The sequence below is a fragment of the Nerophis ophidion genome, linkage group LG28, assembly GCF_033978795.1.
Source record: "Nerophis ophidion isolate RoL-2023_Sa linkage group LG28, RoL_Noph_v1.0, whole genome shotgun sequence".
NCBI lineage: Eukaryota > Metazoa > Chordata > Actinopteri > Syngnathiformes > Syngnathidae > Nerophis > Nerophis ophidion.
Genome location: NC_084638.1, coordinates 9,678,094 through 9,704,633, shown reverse-complemented (window position 1 = coordinate 9,704,633; position 26,540 = coordinate 9,678,094). Strand labels below are relative to the sequence as shown.

The following is a 26,540-nucleotide window of genomic DNA, read 5'->3' as shown; positions in this document are numbered from 1 at the left end:
ATCCTTCACAATCCCTTTCGAAAGATAAAAACATTTTTTTAATTATGTATTCTAAGTCGTAAAACACAGCCAACAAGAGGTGGCTAACTGCCAACAATACTCCATTTACATCTCCTGACCTAAATATTAAATATTGAGTATTAAAACTAGCTAGATAGCTAGCTTATGCTGCTATGTTGACGTACTGAGCTGCTGCATCGCCTCTAAGACGGTGAGAGTTATTTAAAAATTATAAATCCATGCCTTTCACCTGGATAGTAGAACGTTGTGGACATAAACTGGGAAGTTGGTCAACTTTAAAATCCGACTTAGACCCGCAGATGGCGAGAAAGATAAAAAAAGACACCCGTTTTCTAATAGTCAAAAAGTCAGACATTTTTTGGTCAAAATTTCGGGATTTTTTATAAGTGTCAAAAAGTCAGAATTTTTTTGTCAAAAATACAAGACTTTTTCCAGGTGTCAAAAAGTCGGAAATGTTTTCGTCAAACAGCCTGGATTTTTTAAGTGTCCAAAAGTCGGGATTTTTTCCAAGTGACAAAAAGTCGGAAATGTTTTCGTCAAAGTCGGGAATTTTTCCAAGTATCAAAAAGTCGTAATTTTTTTGTCAAAAAGTCGGAAATGTTTTCGTCAAAAAGCCTGGATTTTTTTTAAGTGTCCAAAAGTCTGGAATTTTTTCCAAGGGACAAAAAGTCTGAAATTTTTTTGTCAAATTCGGGAATTTTTCCAAGTATCAAAAAGTCGTAATTTTTTTGTCAAAAATACAAGATTTTTTCCAGGTGTCAAAAAGCCGGAAATGTTTTCGTCAAACAGCCTGGATTTTTTAAGTGTCCAAAAGTCGGGATTTTTTCCAAGTGACAAAAAGTCGGAAATGTTTTCGTCAAAGTCGGGAATTTTTCCAAGTATCAAAAAGTCGTAATTTTTTCGTCAAAAATACAAGATTTTTTCTAGGTGTCAAAAAGTCGGAAATGTTTTCGTCAAACAGCCTGGATTTTTTAAGTGTCCAAAGGTCGGGATTTTTCCAAGTGACAAAATGTCGGAAATGTTTTCGTCAAAGTCGGGAATTTTTCCAAGTGTCAAAAAGTCAGAATTTTTTTGTCAAAAAGTCGGAAATGTTTTAGTCAAAAAGCCTGTATTTTTTTAAAGTGTCCAAAAGTCTGTATTTTTTCCAAGTGACAAAAAGTCGGAAATGTTTTCGTCAAAGTCTGGAATTTTTCCAAGTATCAAAAAGTCGTAATTTTTTTGTCAAAAATACAAGATTTTTTCCAGGTGTCAAAAAGTCGGAAATGTTTTTGTCAAACAGCGTGGATATTTTAAGTGTCCAAAAGTCGGGGTTTTTTCCAAGTGATAAAAAGTCGGAAATGTTTTCGTCAAAGTCAGGAATTTTTCCAAGTATCAAAAAGTCGTAATTTTTTGGGTCAAAAATACAGGATTTTTTCTAGGTGTCAAAAAGTCGGAAATGTTTTCGTCAAAAAGCCTGGATTTTTTTAAGTGTCCAAAAGTCGGGATTTTTTCCAAGTGACAAAAAGTCGGACATTTTTTCGTCAAAGTCGGGAATTTTTCCAAGTGTCAAAAAGTCGGAATTTTTTTGTCAAAAAGTCGGGATTTTTTTTTTTAAGTGTCAAAAATTCTGGATTTTTTTTTTCATATATATATATATATATACACACATACATATATTATACATATATATACATACATACATACATATATATATTATATATATATTATATATATACATACATATATATATATATATATATATTATATACATACATATACATATATATATATATATATACATATACATACATATGTGTATATATATATTTATATATATATATTTATATATATATATATATATATATAAAACACTGATGCCCAATAGAAACAATTTCTTAATTATTTAATATGGCTTGAAATTCTGCCAAAGGAATCCTTTCGTAAGTTATTCCATGACTAAGTAGCAGCATATCTGAAAAGTTTTTCTTCCAATATTTGTGTTGGCTCTTAAGAACAAACATGCTAAGTATGTCATGTGACCTTCAGCACTTTATATACCCATATTGGCACCATTGTTAGCTGACTTTTGCTAGCCATTATTTATGATCTAGCATGTGTCCATTAAAAACCTAGCATTATATGTATATATATATATTTTTTTCCTTTTCGACTTTCCATCTGTGAATGAATTAGATTGTGCAGGTTATTTATAGACAGCGCTCTGAAGGTGTTACGGAGGGGGTTGTCCAGTGAGCAGATGGCCTGTAGTACTATATATATATATATAATATATATATATATATATATGTTCCCTCAGGGGAGTCGTTTGGCCCAGGCAGAGAAAAAAAGTCTGCATTTCATCCGTGCTAAGCCTGCTCATATAAGATAAATAAATAAATAATAAACGGGTTGTACTTGTATAGCGCTTTTCTACCTTCAAGGTACTCAAAGCGCTTTGACACTACTTCCACATTTACCCATTCACACACACATTCACACACTGATGGAGGGAGCTGCCATGCAAGGCGCCAACCAGCACCCATCAGGAGCAAGGGTGAAGTGTCTTGCTCAGGACACAGCGGATGTGACGAGGTTGGTACTAGGTGGGAATTGAACCAGGGACGCTCGGGTTGCGCACGGCCACTCTCCCCACTGCGCCACGCGATGTGAAGTGGGCCAGCAGAGCAGGAGACTCCTTTGTGGCCCCTCCTTATGCATGGCTGCTTTTGTGCCCCCTCCTTATGCATGGCTACTTTTGTGGCCCCTCCTTATGCATGGCTGCTTTTGTGGCCCCTCCTTATACATGGCTACTTTTGTGGCCCCTCCTTATACATGGCTACTTTTGTGGCCCCTCCTTATACATGGCTGCTTTTGTGGCCCCTCCTTATACATGGCTGCTTTTGTGGCCCCTCCTTATACATGGCTGCTTTTGTGGCCCCTCCTTATACATGGCTGCTTTTGTGGCCCCTCCTTATACATGGCTGCTTTTGTGGCCCCTCCTTATACATGGCTGCTTTTGTGGCCCCTCCTTATACATGGCTGCTTTTGTGGCCCCTCCTTATACATGGCTGCTTTTGTGGCCCTTCCTTATACATGGCTGCTTTTGTGGCCCCTCCTTATACATGGCTGCTTTTGTGGCCCTTCCTTATACATGGCTGCTTTTGTGGCCCCTCCTTATACATGGCTGCTTTTGCGGCCCCTCCTTATACATCACTGTTAGCTTCTCATGGATGCAGCTGCTTTTCTATCACTTCTGCCCGATCACCAAACAAGAAGAGCGGCGAGCAAGAGCCGAGTGCGTGTTTGTTATTCTTGTTGTTGTTTGATGGCGAGTCCCCTCACTTATTCTAAGTGTCCAAAAGTCAGATTTTTTATGGGGGCAAAAAGTTGGGATTTTTTTTCTAAATGTCAAAAAGTTCGGATTTTTCCCAAATGTCAAAAAGTCGGGATTTTTCCATGTGTCAAAAAGTTGCAATTTTTTTCTTAGCGTCAAAAAATCAGATATTTCTTGTCAAAAAGTTTGGATTTTTTTTGTCAATTAGTAAGGATTTTTTTTCTAAGTGTCAAAAAGTCTGATTATTTTTCTAAATTTCACAAAAGTCTGGATTTTTTCCAAGTGTCAAAAAGTCAGGATTTTTTTTTTTTTTCAAAAAGTCGAAATCTGGATTTCTTTTGTCAAAAAATTGGGATGTTTTTGTCCAAAAAGTCAAAATTTTTTCCAAGTGTCAAAAAATCGGGACTTGTTTTTGTCTAAAAGTCTGGATTTTTTCTAAGTGTCTGGGATTTTTTCTAAGTGTCAAAAAGACAGGATTTTTTGTCAAAAAGTGGGGATTTTTTTTGTCAAAAAATTGGGATGTTTTTGTCAAAAAAGTCGGGATTTTTTCCAAGTGTCAAAAAATCGGGACTTGTTTTTGTCTAAAAGTCTGGATTTTTTCTAAGTGTCTGGGATTTTTTCTAAGTGTCAAAAAGACAGGATTTTTTGTCAAAAAGTGGGGATTTTTTTGGGGTAAAAAAATTGGGATGTTTTTGTCAAAAAAGTCGAAATTTTTTCCAAGTGTCAAAAAATCGGGACTTGTTTTTGTCTAAGTCTGGATTTTTTCTAAGTGTCTGGGATTTTTTCGAAGTGTCAAAAAGACAGGATTTTTTGTCAAAAAGTCTGGATTTTTTTTCCAAGTGTCCAAAAATCGGGACTTGTTTTTGTCTAAATCTAAATGTTTTCTAGGTGTCTGGGATTTTTTACAAGTGTCAAAAAGTCAGGATTTTTTGGTCAAAAAGTGGGGATTTTTTTTGTCAAAAAATTTGGATGTTTTTCTCAAAAAAGTTGGGATTTTTTCCAAGTGTCAAAAAATCGGGACTTGTTTTTGTCTAAGTCTGGATTTTTTCTAAGTGTCTGGGATTTTTTCGAAGTGTCAAAAAGACGCGATTTTTTGTCAAAAAATGGGGATTTTTTTTTGTCAAAAAATTGGGATGTTTTTGTCAAAAAAGTCGGGATTTTTTCCAAGTGTCAAAAAATCCGGACTTGTTTTTGTCTAAAAGTCTGGATTTTTTCTAAGTGTCTGGGATTTTTTCCAAGTGTCAAAAAGTCAGGATTTTTTGTCAAAAAGTGGGGATTTTGTTTTGTCCAAAAAATTGGGATGTTTTTGTCAAAAAAGTCGGGATTTTTCCCAAGTGTCAAAAAAATCGGGACTTGTTTTTGTCTAAAAGTCTGGATTTTTTCTAAGTGTCAAAAAGACAGGATTTTTTGTCAAAAATTGGGCATTTTTTTTGTCAAAAAATTGGGATGTTTTTGTCAAAAAAGTCTGGATTTTTTCTGAGTGTCTGGGATTTTTTCCAAGTGTCAAAAAGTGATCTTTAATTATGTTTTAAATATTAATATGCACACTTACTTATATGACCAAACCAAACAACCTTCCCGAATCATGGTGCAAAAAAAAAACAACAACTGACCTTTGTGGATATTACTAAAAACGTCCATGCACAGTAAAATATATATATTTAGTTTTTGGATCAAAATATGTCCATTCTCTCTTTTCTGTGTAGCCACTGTCTGCTTGTAAGTACTCTGTGTGTGTGCGCTGCCGAACATGCTCCTCTGCTCATAAAGCCAGCAATGTCACCATGGATAGTAGAAGGTTGTGGACATAAACCGGGAAGTTGGTCAACTTTAAAATCCGACTTAGACCTGTTGATGGCGAGAACGATAAAAAAAAAAAAGACACCCGTTTTCTAAGTGTCAAAAAGTCTGAATTTTTTTGTCAAAAATACAAGATTTTTTCTTGGTGTCAAAAAGTTGGAAATGTTTTCGTCAAAAAGCCTGGATTTTTTTTAAGTGTCCAGGAGTCGGGATTTTTTCCAAGTGACAAAAAGTCGGAAATTTTTTCGTCAAAGTCGGGAATTTTTTCAGGTGTCAAAAAGTCGGAATTGGGTTGTTTTTGTCAAAAAAGTGGGGATTTTTTCCAAGTGTCAAAAAGTGATCTTTAAATATGTTTCAAATATTAATATGCACATTTACTTATATGACCAAACCAAACAACCTTCCCGAATCATGGTGCAAAAAAAAAAAAAAAACCTGACCTTTGTGGACATTATTTAAAACGTCCATGCGCAGTAAAATATATATCTATTTAGTTTTAGATCAAAATATGTCCATTCTCTCTTTTTTGTCTAGCCACTGTGTCTGCTTGCAAGTACTCTGTGTGTGTGCGCTGCCGAACATGCTCCTCTGCTCGTAAAGTCAGCAATGTCACCACGTGACAACGCACAGTCATGCCAATAAAAATAAATAAATGGGGAAGCGGTAGTTTTCAAACAGAGTATGGTACCGCGACACTATACCAGTACCGGTATACCGTACAATTTGACAAAGAGTACACCCTATTTTCCAGACGTGGTGTTTGGATGTGAGTAAGTCAGGCCCTGGGAGCGGAGGAGAAGTCAAACAATTATGCAAATGGCGTCCGATCAGTGATTCACTGTGTCAGATTGTGGGCGCCCGGCGATGACCGGAAACAAGCGAAAACCTGTTTTGTCACGCAGACTCCAGGACACCAAATGAGTCCTCCACATTCGAGGCGGTAAGGCGCCGCAGTGCAGCTTTTTCCTTCCATTTTATAGAAAAAAAAACCTGCCAATTTCAAACCTCCAATTGGAGGTTTTTGTTGACCTTTTTAGCGCTTCCATAACGAGACTACTGACGGATTAGGTACAAACTAGGGTTGGACGGTGTATCGGTACTAGAAAAGTATCACAATACTAATAAATCATATTCAGTACTACACCGCCTATAAAAAGTACCAGTTCTTTTTTTTTTTTTTTTTGAACATGCATGTTGTCATCACGTGGTGTCATTACTGGTTTTACGAGCAGAGGATCATGTTCGGCGGCGCACACACACCGAGTACTTACAAGCAGACACGGTGTGTAGACAGAAAAGGGAGAACGGACACATTTTGGCTTAAAAACTGACGATAAAGGTTAAGTTATAACACTGAAACACCCTCCATGGCGACGAATAATGTAATTTTCTTACAAGTATCGCTATCACTGGAGGACGAGGAATAGCTAAGCATGCTTTACTACACACCGTAGGAGGATGCAATAGCTCACCGCCGTCAAAATGTAAACAAACGCCATGGGTGGATCTATACCTGACATGCACTGTAATGATACCAAGTACAAGAGTGTATGTAGTCGATACGACTATGATTTATTTACATTTTTGTTTTCTTAAATTCATATTATGTTTGTAAACTCATGGAAATAAATCCCTGGAAACATGAGGACTTTGATTATGCTCAATGTAACTACTTGGTATCAGATCGATACCTAAATGTGTGGTATCATCCAAAACTAATGTCAAGTATCAAAGAAGAGAAGAATAAGTGATTATTACATTTTAACAGAAGTGTAGATAGAACATGTTAAAACAGAAAATAAGCAGATATTAACAGTAAATGAAGAAGTAGATTAATAATTAATTTTTACAGTTTGTCCTTAAGAATGTAGACAAAATAATAGGTGACACAATATGTTACTGCATACGTCAGCAGACTAATTAGGAGTCTTTGTTTGTTTAAAAGAAAACATAAATTAGCGGCGCCGCTTTATAGGCCGCGGGGTGCAAAGCGTGGGAGAAAAAAAGTAGCAGCTTACAGTCGGGAATTGACTGTAAATGTGCGACATTTTTGACCGAAACGCAAATGTGTAAATTAAAAACATAAGTTAGTTTGATAAAGGGACATAGACTTGACTTTTAAGCACATAACATTATGAATATATCTATTTTTTAGAAGGTAAAAGACTACATTTATGTATAGTAAAAAAATAAGTTTGCTGCAAGTAGTGTTGTCCCCGATACCGATATTTTGGTACCGGTACAAAAATTATTTAGACACTTTTCTAAATAAATGGGACAACAAAAAATGTTAGTGAAAACTAAACATATGTTTATTATTGTAATTTAGTTCTTAAATAAAATAGTGAACATACTAGACAACTTGTCTTTAAGTAGTAAGTAAACAAACAAAGACTCCTAATTAGTCTAATCTGTAACATATTGTGTCATTTTGTCTACATTATAAAGGACAAACTGTAAATAAAATACTATAAATCCACTTGTTCATTTACTTTTAATATCTGCTTATTTTCTGTTTTAACTTGTTCTATCAACACTTCTGTTAAAATGTAATAATCACTTATTCTTCTCTTCTTTGATACTTGACATTAGTTTTGGATGATACCACACATTTAGGTGTCGATGCGATACCAAGTAGATACAGGATCATATTCAAAGTCCTCATGTATTTCCTGACTTTATACACAAAGAATATCGCACATCTTGTTCCTGGCACCTCTCCTCACCATCGAAACCTGATCAAGACCCAATGTGTGTGTATTTGCATAGATACAAATCCATGTTGGATTTCTTATGTTTTATTTTGCTACTTTTCTAAATAAAGGGGACCACAAAAAATGTAATTATTGGCTTTATTTTGACAAAAAAATTGTTAGTGTACATGAAACATATGTTTATTATTGTCATTTAGTCCCTAAATAAAATAGTGAACATACTAGACAACTTGTCTTTTAGTAGTAAGTAAACAAACAAAGACTCCTAATTAGTCAAATTTTTGACATAGTGTGTCATTTATCCACCTATTATTTTGTCTACATTATTAAGGACAAACTGTAAAAAAATGATTATTAATCTACTTGTTCATTTACTGCTTATTTTCTATTTCAACATGTTCTATCTACACTTCTGTTCAAATGTAATAATCACTTATTCTTCTCTTCTTTGATACTTTACATTAGTTTTGGATGATACCACACGTTTAGGTGTCGATGCGATACCAAGTAGTTACAGGATCATACATCGGTCATATTCAAAGTCCTCATGTGTCCAAGGATGTATTTCCTGACTTTATACACAAAGAATATCGCACATCTTGTTCCTGGCACCTCTCCGCACCATCGAAACCTGATCAAAACCCAATGTGTGTGTATTTGCAAAGATAAAAATCCATGTTGGATTCATTGTTATGTTTTATTTCGATACTTTTCTAAATAAAGGGGACCAGAAAAAATGTCATTATTGGATTTATTTTGACAAAAAAAATCGTTAGTGTACATGAAACATATGTCTATTATTGTCATTTAGTCCTTAAATAAAATAGTGAACCTACTAGACAACTTGTCTTTTAGTAGAAAGTAAACAAACAAAGACTCCTATTTAGTCTAATTTGTAACATATTGTGTCATTTATCTACCTATTATTTTGTACACATTATTAAGGACAAACTGTAAAAAATGGATTATTAATCTACTTGTTCATTTACTGTTAATATATTTTTTAACATGTTCTATCTACACTTCTGTTAAAATGTAATAATCACTTATTTGTCTCTTCTTTGATACTTGACATTAGTTTTGGATGATACCACACGTTTAGGTGTCGATGCGATACCAAGTAGTTACAGGATCATACATCGGTCATATTCAAAGTCCTCATGTGTCCAGGGACATATTTACTGACTTAATACTCAGAGAATATCGCACATCTCGTTCCTGGCACCTCTCCTCACCATCGAAACCTGATCAAGACCCAATGTGTGTGTATTTGCAAAGATAAAAATCCATGTTGGATTTCTTGTTATGTTTTATTTTGCTACTTTTCTAAATAAAGGGGGCCAGAAAAAATGTCATTATTGGCTTTATTTTGACAAAAAAAATCTTAAGTGTACATAAAACATATGTTTATTATTGTCATTTAGTCCTTAAATAAAATAGTGAACATACTAGACAACTTGTCTTTTAGTATAGTAAGTAAACAAACAAAGACTCCTAACTAGTCTAATTTGTAACATATTGTGTCATTTATCTACCAATTTTTTGTCTACATTATTAAGGACAAACTGTAAAAAATCTACTTGTTCGTTTACTGTTAAAATATTTTTTAACATGTTCTATCTACACTTCTGTTAAAATGTAATAATCACTTATTCTTCTCTTCTTTGATACTTGACATTAGTTTTGGATGATACCACACATTTAGGTATCGATTCGATATAAAGGATCATACATCAAACATATTCAAAGTCCTCATGTGTCCAGAGATGTATTATGATGCCCAAAAAAATAGACATAATCAAAGTAGTATCGACTAGATACGCTTTTGTACTTGGTATCATTACAGTGGATGCCAGGTGTCGATCCACCCATGGCGGTATAGTACTGAATATAATTCATTAGTACAACGGTACTATACTAGTTCCGGTATACCGTACAACCCTAGTTGTACATGCATTAATTTAAACAAATAATAATAAAAAATAGTCCAATAAGTCACAGGGAAATTCCAGGCTGTCGCCATGGCAACAATTTCCCATCAAAAATATGATTATTTATTCATAAGAGTAATTCGGAGCAGCCGTGGTAAATGTGGGCTTGCATATAAATCAGACCTCACCACTTGGACTGTGAACCGTGGCACAATAGGAAACATTAGCCCGAAAAGGGAGAAGCGGTAGAAAATGGATGGACGGATACAATAATAAACTAGAAGAGCGTGAACGCTCCAACGCTGAAGTTGAAGTAAATTGCTGACAGAATGAAGTATGAATGTTGAAGAAGTTTGAATTTCCAGGAAAACCGGAATTTTTTCTGTGAATTGTGCATTATATTTATATAGCGCTTTTCTCTAGTGACTCAAAGCGCTTTACATAGTGAAACCCAATAATCGGAGTTCCATTTAAAGCAGTGTGGGTGGCACTGGGAGCAGGTGGGTAAAGTGTCTTGCCCAAGGACACGACGGCAGTGACTAGGATGGCGAAAGCGGGAATCGAACCTGGAACCCTCAAGTTGCTGGCACGGCCAATCTACCAAACGAGCTATGGCGCCCCTTTAGAATTAGATTCTAAACTTGGAAAAAGGGTAGTTTGAATTTCCAGAATGGGTTGAAGAATGTGGGAATTGTGGAAGTTTGAAGAATGTCTCATTCATTTTAATAGGAGTTTCCCAAAAAATTGGGAATTTCGGGAAAAGCGGGAATTTTTTGGGAAAAGGTAAAAAAAAATTAAAATTGAATGCGTTGAAATGGTTGGTGTTGAAAATTTCCAAAATCCGTTGAAGTAGTAACATGTTGAATTGATTACGGAATTTCGGAAAAACTGGGAATTTTACCAGTTCAAACAACTGTGATTTTTTTGGTCCTGATTAAGAGGAATGTTTTGACGGTGGAACGGTTGAAATGTGTTGAAAAATGTGAAAGGAGTAGTCGCCAGAAAAAAGGGCGGAAATACGACATTGTAAAACCAGTAATTCTGGTCAATCCTGACATTTTGTTGAACTTGTAAAAAGGGGAAGTTTGAATTTCCAGAATGGTGGAATGGTTTGAAGAATGTGGGAATTGTTGAAATTTGAAGAATGACATTTCTCAAAAAATTGGAAATTTTGAAAAAAATTGGGAATTTTTCGGGAAACTGGTGATAAAAACTTGAATGGTCCGAATGAGTTGAAATGGTTAGTGTTGAAATTTTCCAAATTAGTCAAGAAATGTTGAAGTTGTAAAATTGAAAAATGGTATTACGGAATTTCGGGAAAACCGGGAATTTTTTCCAGCTCAATAAACAACTTTGTTTTTGGTTCTGTTTAAGAGGAATGTTTTGATGGTGGAACGGGTGAAACGTGTTGAAAAATGTGGAAGGAGTAGTCGCCAGAGAAAAGGGTGGAAATAGGACATTGTAAAACCAGGAATTTTGGGAAATCCTGACATTTTTTTGAACTTGTAAAAAGAAGAAGTTTGAATTTCCGGAATGGTGGAATGGTTTGAAGAATGTGGGAATTGTTGGAAGTTTCAAGAATGACATTTCTCAAAAAATTGGAAATTTCGGAAAAAGTGGGAATTTTTCGGGAAAATTATAATAAAAACTTGAATGGTCTGAATGAGTTGAAATGGTTAGTGTTGAAATTTTCCAAATTAGTCGAGAAATGTTGAAGTTGTAAAAATGAGAAATGGTATTACGGAATTTTGGGAAAATCAGGAATTTTTTCCAACTCAATAAACAACTTTGTTTTTGGTCTTGATTTAGAGGAATGTTTTGACGGTGGAACGGTTGAAATGTGTTGAAAAATATGGAAGGAGTAGTCGCCAGAGAAAAGGGCGGAAATACGACATTGTAAAACCAGGAATTCAAGAAAATCCTGGAATTTTTTTTAACTTGAAAACATTTGTAGTTTGAATTTCCAGGATGGTAGAATGGTTTGAATTGGTTGAAAAATGTGGAAATGGCCAATTCGTTTTGAATGGGGAAAATGTCCCGGAAAAGCTGGAATTCTGGGAAATCCGGAATTTTTTTGGAACCTGTCAAGGGAAAGCCCTCGAATCCTGAATAGGCTGAACAGTTTGAAATTGAAACGGGTTGCCAACCTTGAGATCTCCGATTTCGGGAGGTGGGGTGGGGCGGGGGGCGTGGTTAAGAGGGGAGGAGTATATTCACAGCTAGAAAAGTGCAGATTGGATTTTAACCTATTTAACACATGACATCAAAAATATATATTTATTGTGAGAAATCATTAAGATGATCAGTGTTTCCACAAAGATAAATATCATTAATTATTGAAAATAACAGAGTTAAAGGTAAATTGAGCAAATTGGCTATTTCTGGCAATTTATTTATTTAAGTGTGTATCAAACTGGTAGCCCTTCGCATTAATCAGTACCCAAGAAGTAGCTCTTAGTTTCAAAAAGGCTGCTGACCCCTGCCATAGATGTTACTGTCACATATGCATGCACAGTAGATGGAAGTATTGTCCTGTTTAAGACTGTCACGACATTGCTGTTTACGGCAGACGAACGGCTTTATGGTAGACGAAAGCATGACTGCTGTTGTTGTGTGTTGTTACCGCGCTAATGAAACTGCCTAACAATGAACCCACATAAGAAACCAAGAACTCGCCCTACAGTTATAACGTCATTGGGCAGGCTCGCTGTTTATATTGTGGGAAAGCGGACGTGGAATCAGGCTGTCGACACGTCACTCGGGTCCGCGTGGAGCTGGAGGGGGCGTGGCCTCCAGCTCCGCCTGAATTTCGGGAGTATCATGGAAATTCTGTTTGGGTTGGCAAGTATGAAGGTAGAGCGTGTCAAAATCCGGAGAATAATATTAATAATAGTAATAAATAGTGGTGTATTAAAGCATGTGTGAATGTTTGGAGCATTCACACAATAATTACAGTAAATGAGCAGCAGAAAAGGTCACATGTGTGATGCTTCCTGCAGCCCGGAGGCGTGTCCTCTCGGTGCCGGGGGCGGAGTCGCTAGTGACAGATGGTGTGCTCTCGGTGCGGGTGGAGAAGCTGCTTCATTACCAGAAGAAAACAAGACGGAGAGAGAGAACCAAAGAGTTGGCACTCTCCCGTTTTGTTTCCACCCCCGGCCCATGAAAGGGTGACAGGTGGAACACAGATTGCAGGGCCACGCCCCTTGAGGTCCCTGCTCCGGGGTCGGGGCTGGGACTACTTTCCTGGGGCGTTGGGAGCTCTCATATGGGGGAGTGATTTGCCTTACCGAGCTATGGCGGCATAGCTCGGTTGGTAGAGTGGCCGTGCCAGCAACTTGAGGGTTGCAGGTTCGATTCCCGCTTGCGCCATCCTAGTTACTGCCGTTGTGTCCTTGGGCAAGACACTTTACCCACCTGCTCCCAGTGCCACCCACACTGGTTTAAATGTAACTTAGATATTGGGTTTCACTATGTAAAGCGTTTTGAGTCACTTGAGAAAAGCGCTATATAAATATAATTCACTTCACTTAAGGACCTTAGAGTCTACATCCGCGTGTAAAGGACATCATGTCATGGCGGGCTCCAGTTTCCCATCATTTCTACAACTCTTTTTTTTTTTTGATTGGAGCACATACTTGTTGGTCACAAGAAAAACATTCATGAAGTTTGCTTCATTTATGAATTATTTATAAAAGTATACATACAGCAATGTTAATATTTGCTTACATGTCTTTTGGCAAGTTTCACTGCAATAAGGCGCTTTTTGGTAGCCATCCACAAGCTTCTGCTTCCATTTTTGACCACAAAATTGGTGCGGTTCGGCTAAATGTGTTGCTTTTCCTGACATGGACTTGTTTCTTCAGCATTGTCCACACGTTTAAGTCAGGACTTTTGGGAAGTCCATTCTAAAACCTTCATTCATTCATTCATTCATTTTCTACCACTTATTCCCTTTCGGGGTCGCGGGGGGCGCTGGCGCCTATCTCAGCTGCAATCGGGCGAAAGGCGGGGTACACCCTGGACAAGTCGCCACCTCATCGCAGGGCCAACACAGATAGACAGACAACATTCACACACTAGGGCCAATTTAGTGTTGCCAATCAACCTATCCCCAGGTGCATGTCTTTGGAGGTGGGAGGAAGCCGGAGTACCCGGAGGGAACCCACGCATTCACGGGGAGAACATGCAAACTCCACACAGAAAGATCCCGAGCCTGGAATTGAACCCTAGACTACTCAGGACCTTCGTATTGTGAGGCAGACACACTAACCCCTCTGCCACCGTGAAGCCCACTAAAACCTTCATTCTAACCTAATTCCTTTACCACTTTTGACGTGTGTTTGGGGTCATTGTCATGTTGCGCCCGAGACCCAAACTCCGGACTGATGATTTTAGCTTGTCCTGAATAATTTGGAGGTCATTGTCCCATTTACTCTCTGGAAAGCAGCAGTTCCATTGGCAGCAAAAACAGGCCTAGAGCATAATACTACCACCACCATGTTTTACGGTAGGGATAGTGTTCCTGGGATTAATTGATTAATTGCTGGGTATTTTGGCCATACACCTCCATTTTTGTTTCATCTGACCACAGAACCTTCATCCAGAAATTCTTATCTTTGTCCAAGCCCTTGCTCCAAAAGTGACACCTTCAATATGTTTGGAGGAGAAAAGGCGAGGCCTTTAATCCCAGGAACACCACCCCTACCGTCAAGCATGGTGGTGGTAGTGTTATGCTCCGGGTCTGTTCTGCTGCCAATGGAACTGCTGCTTTACAGAGAGTAAATGGACAATACCTCCAAATTATTCAGGACAAGCAAAAATCATCAGTCCGGAGGTTGGGTCTCGGGCGCAGTTGGGTTTTCCAACAGAACAATGACCTCAAAAGTGGTGGTAAAGGAATGGCTAAATCAGGCTTAGAATGAAGGTTTTAGAATGGCCTTCACCAAAGTCCTGACTTAAACGTGTGGACAATGCTGAAGAAACAAGTCTTGGGGCGCATTCTAAAATCCTTCATTCTAGGCTGATTTAGCCATTCCTTTACCTGGTTTTTGTCCAAGCCCTTGCTCCAAAAGTGACACCTTGAGGCTCGACTAAAGTTTGCTGCTGATCACATGGACATAGATAAGAACTTCTGGAGGAAAGTTCTGTGGTCTAATAAAACAAAACTGGAGCTGTTTGGCCACAATACCCAGCAATATGTTTGGAGGAGAAAAAGGAACACCAAACTTACCGCCAAGCATGGTGGTGGTAGTATTATGCTCTGGGCCTGTTTTTCTGCCTGTGCAACCGGTTTTTTACGGAGAGTAAATAGGACAATGAAAAAGTAGGTTTCCTTCCAAAATAATTCTAGACAAGCTAAAATCTTCGGCCCGGAGGTCGGGTCTTGGACGCACAAGGACAATGACCTCAAAAGTGGTGGTAAAGGAATGGCTAAATCAGGCTTAGAATGAAGGTTTTAGAATAGCCTTCACCAAAGTCCTGACTTAAACGTGTGGACAATGCTGAAGAAACAAGTCTTGGGGCACATTCTAAAAACCTTCATTCTAGGCTGATTTAGCCATTCCTTTACCTGGTTTTTGTCCAAGCCCTTGATCCAAAAGTGACACCTTAAGGCTCGATTTAAGTTTGCTGCTGATCACATGGACAAAGATAATTCTGGGGGAAAGTTCTGTGGTCGGAGGAGGCCAATGCTGAAGAAACAAGTCCACATTGAGCCGAACTGCACCAATTTTGTCAAGAGTAGTGGTCAAAAAATTACTATCACAAAAAAATAAGAGTTGTAGAAATTACTGGAAACTCAAGACAGCCATGACATGATGTTCTTTACAAGTGTATGTAAACTTTTTACCACGACTGTATATGTAGGGCAAGGAATCAAGATGTAGACCAGGAGGGTGTTCTTACCTATTTGCATTGTTTGTAACAAGGAGTACCATGTTTTAAGGACTATAGCACGCACTGGTATACAAGCCACACCCACCAAATTTGAGGTATAAACATGTTTTTCCATGTATTAGCCGCACCCGACAACAAGCCGCGGATGTAAACGTTGTGAATTGAGTTATTCACACAGAAATGTTAATTTACATACCTTAATTGTGTAAAAGCGGTGTCTGCAACAAGGCAGTAAAACGGCTGATCGAGCAAAACAGAGGTCGTCGTCATGGACCCGCCCGCGAGCTGCGGAAGCTGGCTCTCCAATCAGGGGACGTTTGGGGGGATTCACAACACTGAAACAATACAAAAAGTTAATAATACCAACACAGACCCTCATATGCGTGCTAGCATATTAGCTATTTAGCATTAATGCAAATATGCATCACACATGGGACAGTTTAGTACATAATAATTGTTTTGGTTATATTGCAAAACTTTCAATCGTTGCTCGGAGTGATGAATGGAGAATCCTTACGAGTAGAAACGGCGAGAAGGCGGAAAGGCACTTCTACTTCCGGTTGAAGGGACTAAATGGACGCGGTGACGTTTGGGTGCATTTACAAAACTGAAACAATACAAAAAGAACGCCGTTCCAAGTTGATAATACTATAATAATAATAATGGATTAGATTTATATCGCGCTTTTCTATTGTTAGATACTCAAAGCGCTCACGGAGAAGTGGGAACCCATCATTCATTCACACCTGGTGGTGGTAAGCTACATCTGAGGCCACAGCTGCCCTGGGGTAGACTGACGGAAGCGTGGCTGCCAATTTGCGCCTACGGCCCCTCCGACCACCACCAATCATTCATTCACCAGTGTGAGCGGCACCGGGGGCAATGGTGAAGTGTCCTGCCCAAGGACACAACGGCAGCGATTTGGATGTCAATAGGTGGGAAGCGAACCTGCAACCCTCAGGTTTCTGGCACGGCCGCTCTACCCACTACGCCATGCCGCCCCCATAATACTAACACTGACACTCTTAAACGTGTTAGCATATTAGCTAATTGGCATATATGCAAATATGCATCACACATGGGACAGTTTAGTATATAAGAATTGTTTTAGTTATATTGTAAAACTTACATACGTTGCTCGGCGTGATGAATGGAGAATCCGTACGAGTAGAAACGCCATGGGAGGCAAGAAGACGGAAAGGCACTTCTACTTCCGGTTGAAGGCACTAAATAGAAAGACTCAAAGACTCCGCGGAAACTGAAACAATACAAAAAGAACGCCGTTGCAAGTTGATAATACTAACACTGACACTCTTAAACGTGTTAGCATATTAGTATGATGGAGACTCCTTACAAGTAGAAACGCCGTGGGCGGCAAGAAGACGGAAAGGCACTTCTACTTCCAGTTGAAGGCACTGAATAGAAGGACACCGCAGCACCCGCATTCCTGGAATGCAGGAAAAAAATTGATTATGTTCAGTTTATACATTAAAATGGGATCATCCTCTTCAGACTCATGGGGACGAGCAACGTGGGCGTTGTGGTTTGGGTGGCCGCCTAAATGTTGAAACAGCCATAGTGAACCAAAAATACAAAAAAATACAATCTAGCCGCAAAAATGAAGTCTTATATAAGTGTTATAATGAAGGCGACACATGATGTTTGTGTATATATCAGCTATAACAGCCTACTATCAAAATGACTTTAAAAGTGGAGGACCTGGACGAAGTGGCTGGGGAGAGGGAAGTCTGGGCTTCTCTAATCTAATCTAATCTAATCTAATCCACTTGATTTATATAGCACATTTAAACAACAATAACGTTTCCAAAGTGCTGCACAGCCATGTTAAAAACAATTGTAAAAAAAAATAATAATAAAATAAAATAAAAAAAATATACATATATACATATTATGCTCCACCAAAGACTGAATAAAAACAAAAAATAAATAAATATAAAACCAATAAAAACAAATATGATTAAAAACCATTTTAAAGGGTAAAATCAATTAAAACAGTAAAATAGAAATCAAATTGTATAAAAAACACAGAGGACAACAGAGAACAGAGGACCACACAACTCACGTAGTGTTAAAAGCCAAAGAATAAAAGTGGGTCTTAAGACGAGACTTAAAACACTCCACTGTGGAAGCAGTTTGAAGATGGAGCGGCAGAGTGTTCCAGAGCTTAGGGCCGACCACAGAGAAGGCCCTGTCTCCCCTGGTCTTAAGTCTGGTCTTGGGCACCACGAGCTGGAACTGGCTCTCGGACCTCAGAGCGCGCGCAGGAATGTAAATTTGGATGAGGTCCGAGATATATTGATGTGCCAGTCCATGTAAAGATTTAAAAACAAACAGCAATGTTTTAAAATCAATTCTAAAATGAACAGGGAGCCAGTGCAAACTCTGAAGAATTGGGGTTCTATGCTGGCGTTTCCTGGGCCCTGTTAAAAGTCGTGCCGCCGCGAACTCTACTTAGGCTGCTGCCCCCACAACCCGAAGCGGAAGAAGATGGATGGATAGTGGGAATATTTTGGTCCATACTATAAATAAAACACTGAGATTACTATTCATAAATATGGTTGCTACTACAGAATTGAGCACAAATGGAGTTGCATCACAGACTCTCAGACAAACGCTATGATAAACAGGTCAGTTCTGTTCGGTGAGGCTATTGATACACAACTCATTTGATTTGGCACCCTGCTGATATATGCCTGCATGGAGTAGCTGAGCGAATACCGGGAAAGTCCGGCTTTCTGTTTCTGCTTGAACCATTCAGGCTAATTGAAACCCCTGTGACAGGGAGCCGCGTCGGCATGTTAGTGGCCGCCGCTAAAAGGGTCGTGAGATTCAAAGTGAAGCGTGACGTGCTTTATCAAGTCCAACAAAGCGCCCTCTGGCTCGTGTCGGGCAACAGCGATAAAAGCTTCACCCGCCCGCCGCCCCTCGGTGGCAACGCAACACCACGACTTCAGTCAAGGGTGAACCTCCACTTAGTTGATTGCTTCCAAGGCACCTTAAGTCATGTGATATTCCACCCGTATCAGTCTGTCACCGGATATCAGCGCCTTTCTTTGACTGATGCACGGGTGTGTGTCCACAGGACCTGTCCACGCTGAAGTGTGACGTGTGCGTCCTGGTCTTCTCCGTGACCGACAGGCGAAGTTTCCATCGCACGGCGCAGCTCCGCCTCCTCCTCAGGGAGTCCCAGCCTCACATGCCAATCATCCTGGTGGGCAACAAGAGCGACCTGGTTCGCTCCCGTGAGATAAGTGCAGAGGGTAGGTACAGCAGATGGCGGGTACACACACACACAAACACACACACACACAAGCACACCCCTCCCAATCCTGGTCTGGCCTGATATCTCACTTTGGCAGGCTTCTCCTGCTTTGTGTTAGTCTCCCTGGGTTTGTGTTTCAGGAGATAGCCGTATTATAGGCAGGAACGTTGCCTCGCAAACACATTTCTACAATCGACGACAGTCCTGTCAGGACAAGAAAGCCTCAGAGTCGTTTGTACATCTGCTATTTTCTTCACGCCGAGCACTGGCTAAATAAACGCCGTTTGAATAAATAAAGGAACAAGGTCACGATATCCTTAAATTATTGGTTCTGAAATCTGAAAGACTTCAGACTTAAAACTATTCATGAGCTTCAAGCTGTGTCCTCTGACATGTCGTCTAAATTGAATGACTATGAAGTCTTCGGAGTCTTTGGTAGAGTTCTCGTTTTAGAATGTGACAACCGGTGACCCACTGGTGACCAACATTTAGGAAAACGTTTTTCAATTGAGAAGGAGAAGAAAAAGGAGAAGAAGAAGAATGAGAAGGAGAACAACAACAACAAGAAAAAGAAGAAGAAGAAGAAGAACAGGAATAACAAGAAGAGGAAGAAGAAGGAGAACAATAAGAAAAAGAAGAAGATGAACAAGAAGAAGAAGAACAAGAAGAATATGAATCACAAGAAGAAGAGGAAGAACAAGAAGAAGAAGGAGAACAATAACAAGAAAAATAAGAAGAAGAACAAGAAGAACAGGAATAACAAGAAGAAGAGGAAGAACAACAAGAAAAAGAAGAAGAAAACAAGAAAAAAAAGAAGAAGAAGATGGACAAGAAGAGGAAGAACAAGAAGAAGAAAAAGAAGAAGAGGAAGAAGAAGAAGGAGAACAACAACAACAAGAAAACTAGAAGAAAAAGAAGAAGGAGAACAATAACAAGAAAAATAAGAAAAAGAAGAAGAAGATGAACAAGAAGAACAAGAACAAGAATAACAGGAAAAACAAGAAGAAGAGGAAGAACAAGAAGAAGAACAACAACAACAAAAAAATAAGAAGAAAAAGAAGAAAACAAGAAAAAAGGAAGAAGATCGACAAGAAGAAGAGGAACAAGAATAACAAGAAGAAGAGGAAGAACAAGAAGAAGAAGAAAAAGAAGAAGAGAAGGAAGAAGAAGAAGAAGGAGGAGGAGAACAACAACAAGAAAAATAAGAAGAAAAAGAAGAAAACAAGAAGAAGAATAGGAAGAAGAAGGAGAACAACAACAAGAAAAATAAGAAGAAAACAAGAAGAAAAAGAAGAAGTAGAAGTAGAAGAAGAAGTTCATCCGAGCCTTTAAGGTACTGCAATCACGGTCAAAATTCTGTAGTCCCCTCGCCCGTCTCCCAGAATTAAGTTGCCAAAATCCGCGGCCGAATCCAGCTGGATGGACTGGTCTACTTCAAGGAACTTCAAACCTTCACTGCCTCTTACTAGGGGTCGAGGTCCTGGGACCACAATGGCTGAATAGACCAGCGTTTTGTCAATAAGAGATCTCTAACCAACACATTTTACACAGAAATGAGACTATTTTCAGGAAGAGGTATGTACAATATCACAACAAATATTGTGAGTACTATTAGAAAACAAAGACTACAACCAACGTTAGCAAAGTTTATACTGCTGAAAATAAGTACAACCCAAAGCTAAACAGGAGACATATGACCTATACTGTTTCAAACCTTTCAGATTGCCGTATAACTTTGTACAAACCCTGTTTCCATATGAGTTGGGAAATTGTGTGAGATGTAAATATAAACAGAATACAATGATTTGCAAATCCTTTTCAACCCATATTCAGTTGAATATGCTACAAAGACAACATATTTGATGTTCAAACAGATAAACATTGTTTTTTTTGACAAATAATCATTAACTTTAGAATTTGATGCCAGCAGTACGTGACAAAGAAGTTGGGAAAGGTGGCAATAAATACTGATAAAGTAGAAAAATGCTCATCAAACACTTATTTGGAACATCCCACAGGTGTGCAGGCTAATTGGGAACAGGTGCGTGCCATGATTGGGGATAAAAACAGCTTCCCAAAAAAAATGCTCAGTCTTTCACAAGAAAGGATGGGGCGAGGTACACCCCTTTGTCCACAACTGCGTGAGCAAATAGTCAAACAGTTTAAGAACAACGTTTCTCAAAGTGCAATTGCAAGAAATTTAGGGATTTCAACATCTACGCAACATAATATCATCAAAAGGTTCAGAGGATCTGGAGAAATCTCTCCACGTAAGCGGCTTGGCCGGAAACTAACATTGAATGACCGTGACCTTCCATCCCACTGTATCAAAAACCGACATCAATCTCTAAATGATATCACCACATGGGCTCAGGAACACTTCAGAAAACCACTGTCACTAAATACAGTTCATCGCTACATCTGCAAATCTAGTTAAAGCTCTACTATGCAAGCCCAAAGCCATTTATCAACAACATCCAGAAACGCCGCCAGCTTCTCTGGGCCCGAGATCATCTAAGATGGACTGATGGAAAGTGGAAAAGTGTTCTGTGGTCTGATGAGTCCACATTTCAAATTGTTTTTGGAAATATTCGACATCGTGTCATCCGGACCAAAAGGGAAGCGAACCATCCAGACTGTTATCGACGCGTAGTTCAAAAGCCAGCATCTGTGATGGTATGGGGGTGCATTAGTGCCCAAGGCATGGGTAACTTGCACATCTGTGAAGGCACCATTGATGCTGAAAGGTACATACAGGTTTTGGAACAACATATGCTGCCATCTAAGCGCCGTCTTTTTCATGGACGCCCCTGCTTATTTCAGCAAGACGATGCTAAGCCACATTCAGCACGTGTTACAACAGCGTGGCTTCATAAAAAAAAAGAGTGCGGGTACTTTTCTGGCCCGCCTGCAGTCCAGACCTGTCTCCCAAGGAAAATGTGTGGCGCATTATGAAGCATAAAATTCGACAGCGGAGACCCCGGACTGTTGAACGACTGAAGCTCTACATAAAACAAAAATGGGAACGAATTCCACTTTTAAAGCTTCAACAATTAGTTTCCTCAGTTCCCAAACATTTATTGAGTGTTGTTAAAAGAAAAGGTGATGTAACACAGTGGTGAACATGCCCTTTCCCAACTACTTTGGCACATGTTACAGCCATGAAATTCTAAGTTAATTATTATTTGCAAAAAAAAAATGAAGTTTATGAGTTTGAACATCAAATATGTTGTCTTTGTAGCATATTCAACTGAATATGGGTTGAAAAGGATTTGCAAATCATTGTATTTTGTTTATATTTACATCTAACACAATTTCCCAACTCATATGGAAACGTCTTTTTTCTAGCTAAGTCTTACCATGCGGTAACATTCCCGATTTTACAAATTGATCTATTATATTTATTCGGACTCTATATGAAACTCACTATCATGATTAAAAGGTCTGCTGATAATTTTACAAATAGATCCATTATATTTATTCGGACTCTATATGAAACTCACTATCATGATTAAAAGGTCTGCTGATAATTTTACAAATTGATCCATTATATTTATTCGGTCTCTATATGAAACTCACCATCAAGATTAAAAGGTCTGCTGATAATTTTACAAATTGATCTATTATATTTATTCGGACTCTATATGAAACTCACTATCATGATTAAAAGGTCTGCTGATAATTTTACAAATTGATCCATTATATTTATTCGGTCTCTATATGAAACTCACCATCAAGATTAAAAGGTCTGCTGATAATTTTACAAATTGATCCATTATATTTATTCGGACTCTATATGAAACTCACCATCAAGATTAAAAGGTCTGCTGATAATTTTACAAATTGATCCATTATATTTATTCGGACTCTATATGAAACTCACTATCATGATTAAAAGGTCTGCTGATTAATTTTACAAATTGATCCATTATATTTATTCGGTCTCTATATGAAAATCAATATCATGATTAAAAGGTCTGCTGATAATTTTACAAATTGATCCATTATATTTATTCGGACTCTATATGAAACTCACTATCATGATTAAAAGGTCTGCTGATAATTTTACAAATTGATCTATTATATTTATTCGGACTCTATATGAAACTCACTATCATGACTAAAAGGTCTGCTGATAATGTTACAAATTGATCCATTATATTTATTCGGACTCTATATGAAACTCACTATCATGATTAAAAGGTCTGCTGATAATTTTACAAATTGATCTATTATATTTATTCGGACTCTATATGAAACTCACTATCATGATTAAAAGGTCTGCTGATAATTTTACAAATTGATCCATTATATTTATTCGGACTCTATATGAAACTCACTATCATGATTAAAAGGTCTGCTGATAATTTTACAAATTGATCCATTATATTTATTCGGACTCTTTATGAAACTCAATATCATGATTAAAAGGTCTGCTGATAATTTTACAAATTGATCCATTATATTTATTCGGACTCTATATGAAACTCACTATCATGATTAAAAGGTCTGCTGATAATTTTACAAATTGATCCATTATATTTATTCGGACTCTATATGAAACTCACTATCATGACTAAAAGGTCTGCTGATAATCCGCATTGTCAACTGTCAATGACCAAAAGTAGTACTGCATACCTCGCTATTGCACTACTTACCAAAGTCAAGTGCCTTCATGAGCCTTGCCTTTAGCACTAATGTCTTAGAATTAAGAGTCAGTGGTGGTCTGAGCCGACCCCCTGATTAATTACCCATGATTACCAGCGGTGTCCAAACACCCTTGTTTTAGATATCTGGACACAGACATCTGGATACCTTTGCACAATTCAAATAGAAATACAGACCTGTGCTCTCCGGCTGATAGAAAATCCTACATATCCTCCTAACGGTAGGGAACATTGATCTTAAAAATCAATTTCTTCCTGTTTACAAGACTAACCCCAGTTGTTTAACTCCTCTTGGTTGCACAATTCGATTAGCTGTTGCCGGGGAGTGGATATACACATCCCGTCCGTAGAAATGTATTCAGCTTTTCTCTGCGATTATTCATTCGCGTTGGGGAAAACGGTTCCAAGCTGAACCACGACGGCATACACAAGTGTCAATTAGTACTGGAATCCTAATTGTTGGTACTAAAGCCAACACCACTGTGGCTTACCAGAGAGACGACAACATAAAAACATTCCATGTGCAGTCTCAGCGAGACAAGACCCTAGGGGGCGTCTGCAGTCTCCAGGCTGTGAGAACGAAGTGAAACTGTATACAGGTTGAAACCAGAATATCAACCTTTCTTTTAATTAAATCATTACTAATTGATTGGAATTTGTATCCCTGGCGGTGTAATGGTGGACCCTTCTGCCTTTTAAGGCAGAGGGGCCTGGGTTTGATTCCTGGGATAAAGGGCATCCGGCGTACAGAATTAAGCTAGAACCATTCATGCGTTGACTCCCTGCGGAGTCAAAGGGGAAATACAATCATTCGGATTTCGGTACAGACCAGCTGAAGACTTTATAAATGGCTTCCGTCTTGGCAGAGACGGTAGAGGAGGGGTTAGTGCAGGGTAGGGGTGTAACGGTACACAAAAATGTCGGTTCGGTACGTACCTTGGTTTAGAGGTCACGGTTCAGTTCATTCTCGGTACAGTAAGAAAACAACATTTTTTGGGTTATTTGTTTACCAAATTTGTTAACAATGGCATAACATACATATAAACCCAGGGTCGATTGCCAGGGTTAATGTGGTCAACATATAGCAAATAAAAACTACCGTATTTCCTTGAATGTGTCCTGGGTATGACGTTAAACTACATCCGGGCATGAGATGGGAGGTTGAGTGTGGGGTTAGTGAGTCCCAACTAACGTCTATAAAATGCACACAAAGAACCGTTTGCACCTTCTCTTGTGACTGGCGGGTGGTCGGCGCCATAAAGCTGAGCGGGTCCCTGGGTAAATGGGGCGCGGACAACCAACAGGATAGACTAAAGGATCTCTGATATAAAATACCCCTTCCAACCCGCACCAAGCCAGCGTGGAAGGCGTAGGCTAATAACCAGCATAAAAAGTACGCCGAATGGCAGAAACATGCTGAGGCTTTTGTCCTTGAATTGCCGGTGGGGAGCTAATTATTTTAAAACCTCTTCTCATGCGGTAAATTAAGGCCTGCGCTTATAAATTTGAGTGTGATGTAAGGATACCATCATGAAAATCACATTTGATAAAAAAAAACGTTACTATGGTCTTACCTTTACTTATAAATGAAATCCATGCGCAGCTCCTTCTGATCAAAAGCATCGAAAACTTGTCTATAGAAGTCTTCCTTATCTTTCTTCAGTTTTAAAAGTCATCTTACTTCATTACCTCCTGCTTCGATTGAAAGTCCAGTTTAGAAAACTGTTTTATTTTAGATGTGTAATCCTCCATGTTAAAATGGCGAGAGAGAGGAAAAAATAAACGATTGCTGCTTGTTGTCACTTCTTCTGCCGCCGAGTAGTCGCAAGAAGGATCACCAGCGCCCTCTACCACCAAGAGGCGGGAGTCATTTAATGACTCATATTTGACACACGCAGCTACGGTATATTAATAAAACATAGCTGCTTACTGTTCTTTTTAGCATATTTAATAGCTTGGACCTTAAATCCTACTGAATAGCTCTTAATCTTCTTCCCTTTATGCGATTTCAAATGATTGAAATCAGCCTCCTCCATTTTGAAAATGATGACAGGTGAAGTGTCACTCGTGACGTGACGAGTTTGACCCGGAGGAAATTCGAGGCATATGCTAATTATTTGGCGAAACGAGTTTGACCCGGCGAAAATTCTAGACATGCGCTAATTAAAAATAATATTTTGCGAAACTAGTTTGACCTGGCAGTAATTCTAGGCCGGCGCATACTATATAGCCGCGGCAATTCAAGGAAATACGGTAAATAAGATAAGGCTCAGAATGGTTTCTTAACAAAACCTTTCTACATATAAAGTGCTTTTTTTGATTGATTGATTGAGACTTTTATTAGTAGATTGCACAGTACAGTACAATTGACCACTAAATGGTAACACCCCAATAAGTTTTACAACTTGTTTTTAGTCGGGGTCCACGTTAATCAACATTAAACTGCCTCCAGTTGTTGCTCAGATGAAATAAAATGACCAAACTTTTCTTCTACATATAAAAAGTGCAACATTAAACAGTTTCAAGTCAACTCAGCCTCAGTTTAACTTTTTGTTGAGCAAATACTATTGACTTTCTTAGTTAGGTTAAGTTTGTTTGGTGCCACACGAGAACATGGTCACATACTTGGTCTGTTTAAAGATCTGCGGTGCTTTGCTCGGACCACAGGTCCGTACTTACAGAGGCAACTATTGTTCAGGTACACCTCGCTCTGGTGTGTTATTGCAGAGGTGGAAGTGGAAGTGTCCTTTCAAACGTTGAGAGATTGCCGGCGCCATTATCTGCCAACTGTGGGAGGCTGAGAAACTACTCCACAGAGCTGTCATTGAGGCGTCCACTTCTGAAAACTTTTGATGGGTTTTTTTTCCATTCGTTGCTGCCCACAGTCTCGGCCCCGCGGTTTCTGTCCCTGAATGA

General features: G+C 38.6%; 1 protein-coding gene and 1 long non-coding RNA gene across 10 annotated transcripts in view; one reads left to right on the top strand and one right to left on the bottom strand.

The window, feature by feature from the left end:
* Positions 1-26,540, top strand: part of rem2 (RAS (RAD and GEM)-like GTP binding 2) — a 143,084-nt gene that overhangs the window by 104,858 nt on the left and 11,686 nt on the right. For all 3 annotated transcript variants that reach the window (XM_061891402.1, XM_061891403.1, XM_061891404.1), the window contains one exon: positions 18,778-18,955. In XM_061891402.1, coding sequence (XP_061747386.1) covers positions 18,778-18,955 — 178 coding nt within the window. The remainder of the gene's footprint in view (positions 1-18,777; positions 18,956-26,540) is intronic.
* LOC133545641 (uncharacterized) overlaps positions 1-26,540 on the bottom strand; it is a 48,431-nt gene that overhangs the window by 15,303 nt on the left and 6,588 nt on the right. For 6 of the 7 annotated variants that reach the window (XR_009804896.1, XR_009804892.1, XR_009804890.1 and 3 more), the window contains 3 exons: positions 17,029-17,121; positions 16,804-16,932; positions 15,871-16,009 (listed from right to left, as the gene is read on the bottom strand). This is a non-coding gene — a long non-coding RNA (uncharacterized LOC133545641). The remainder of the gene's footprint in view (positions 1-15,870; positions 16,010-16,803; positions 16,933-17,028; positions 17,122-26,540) is intronic. The other variant, XR_009804893.1, reaches the window with a different exon arrangement.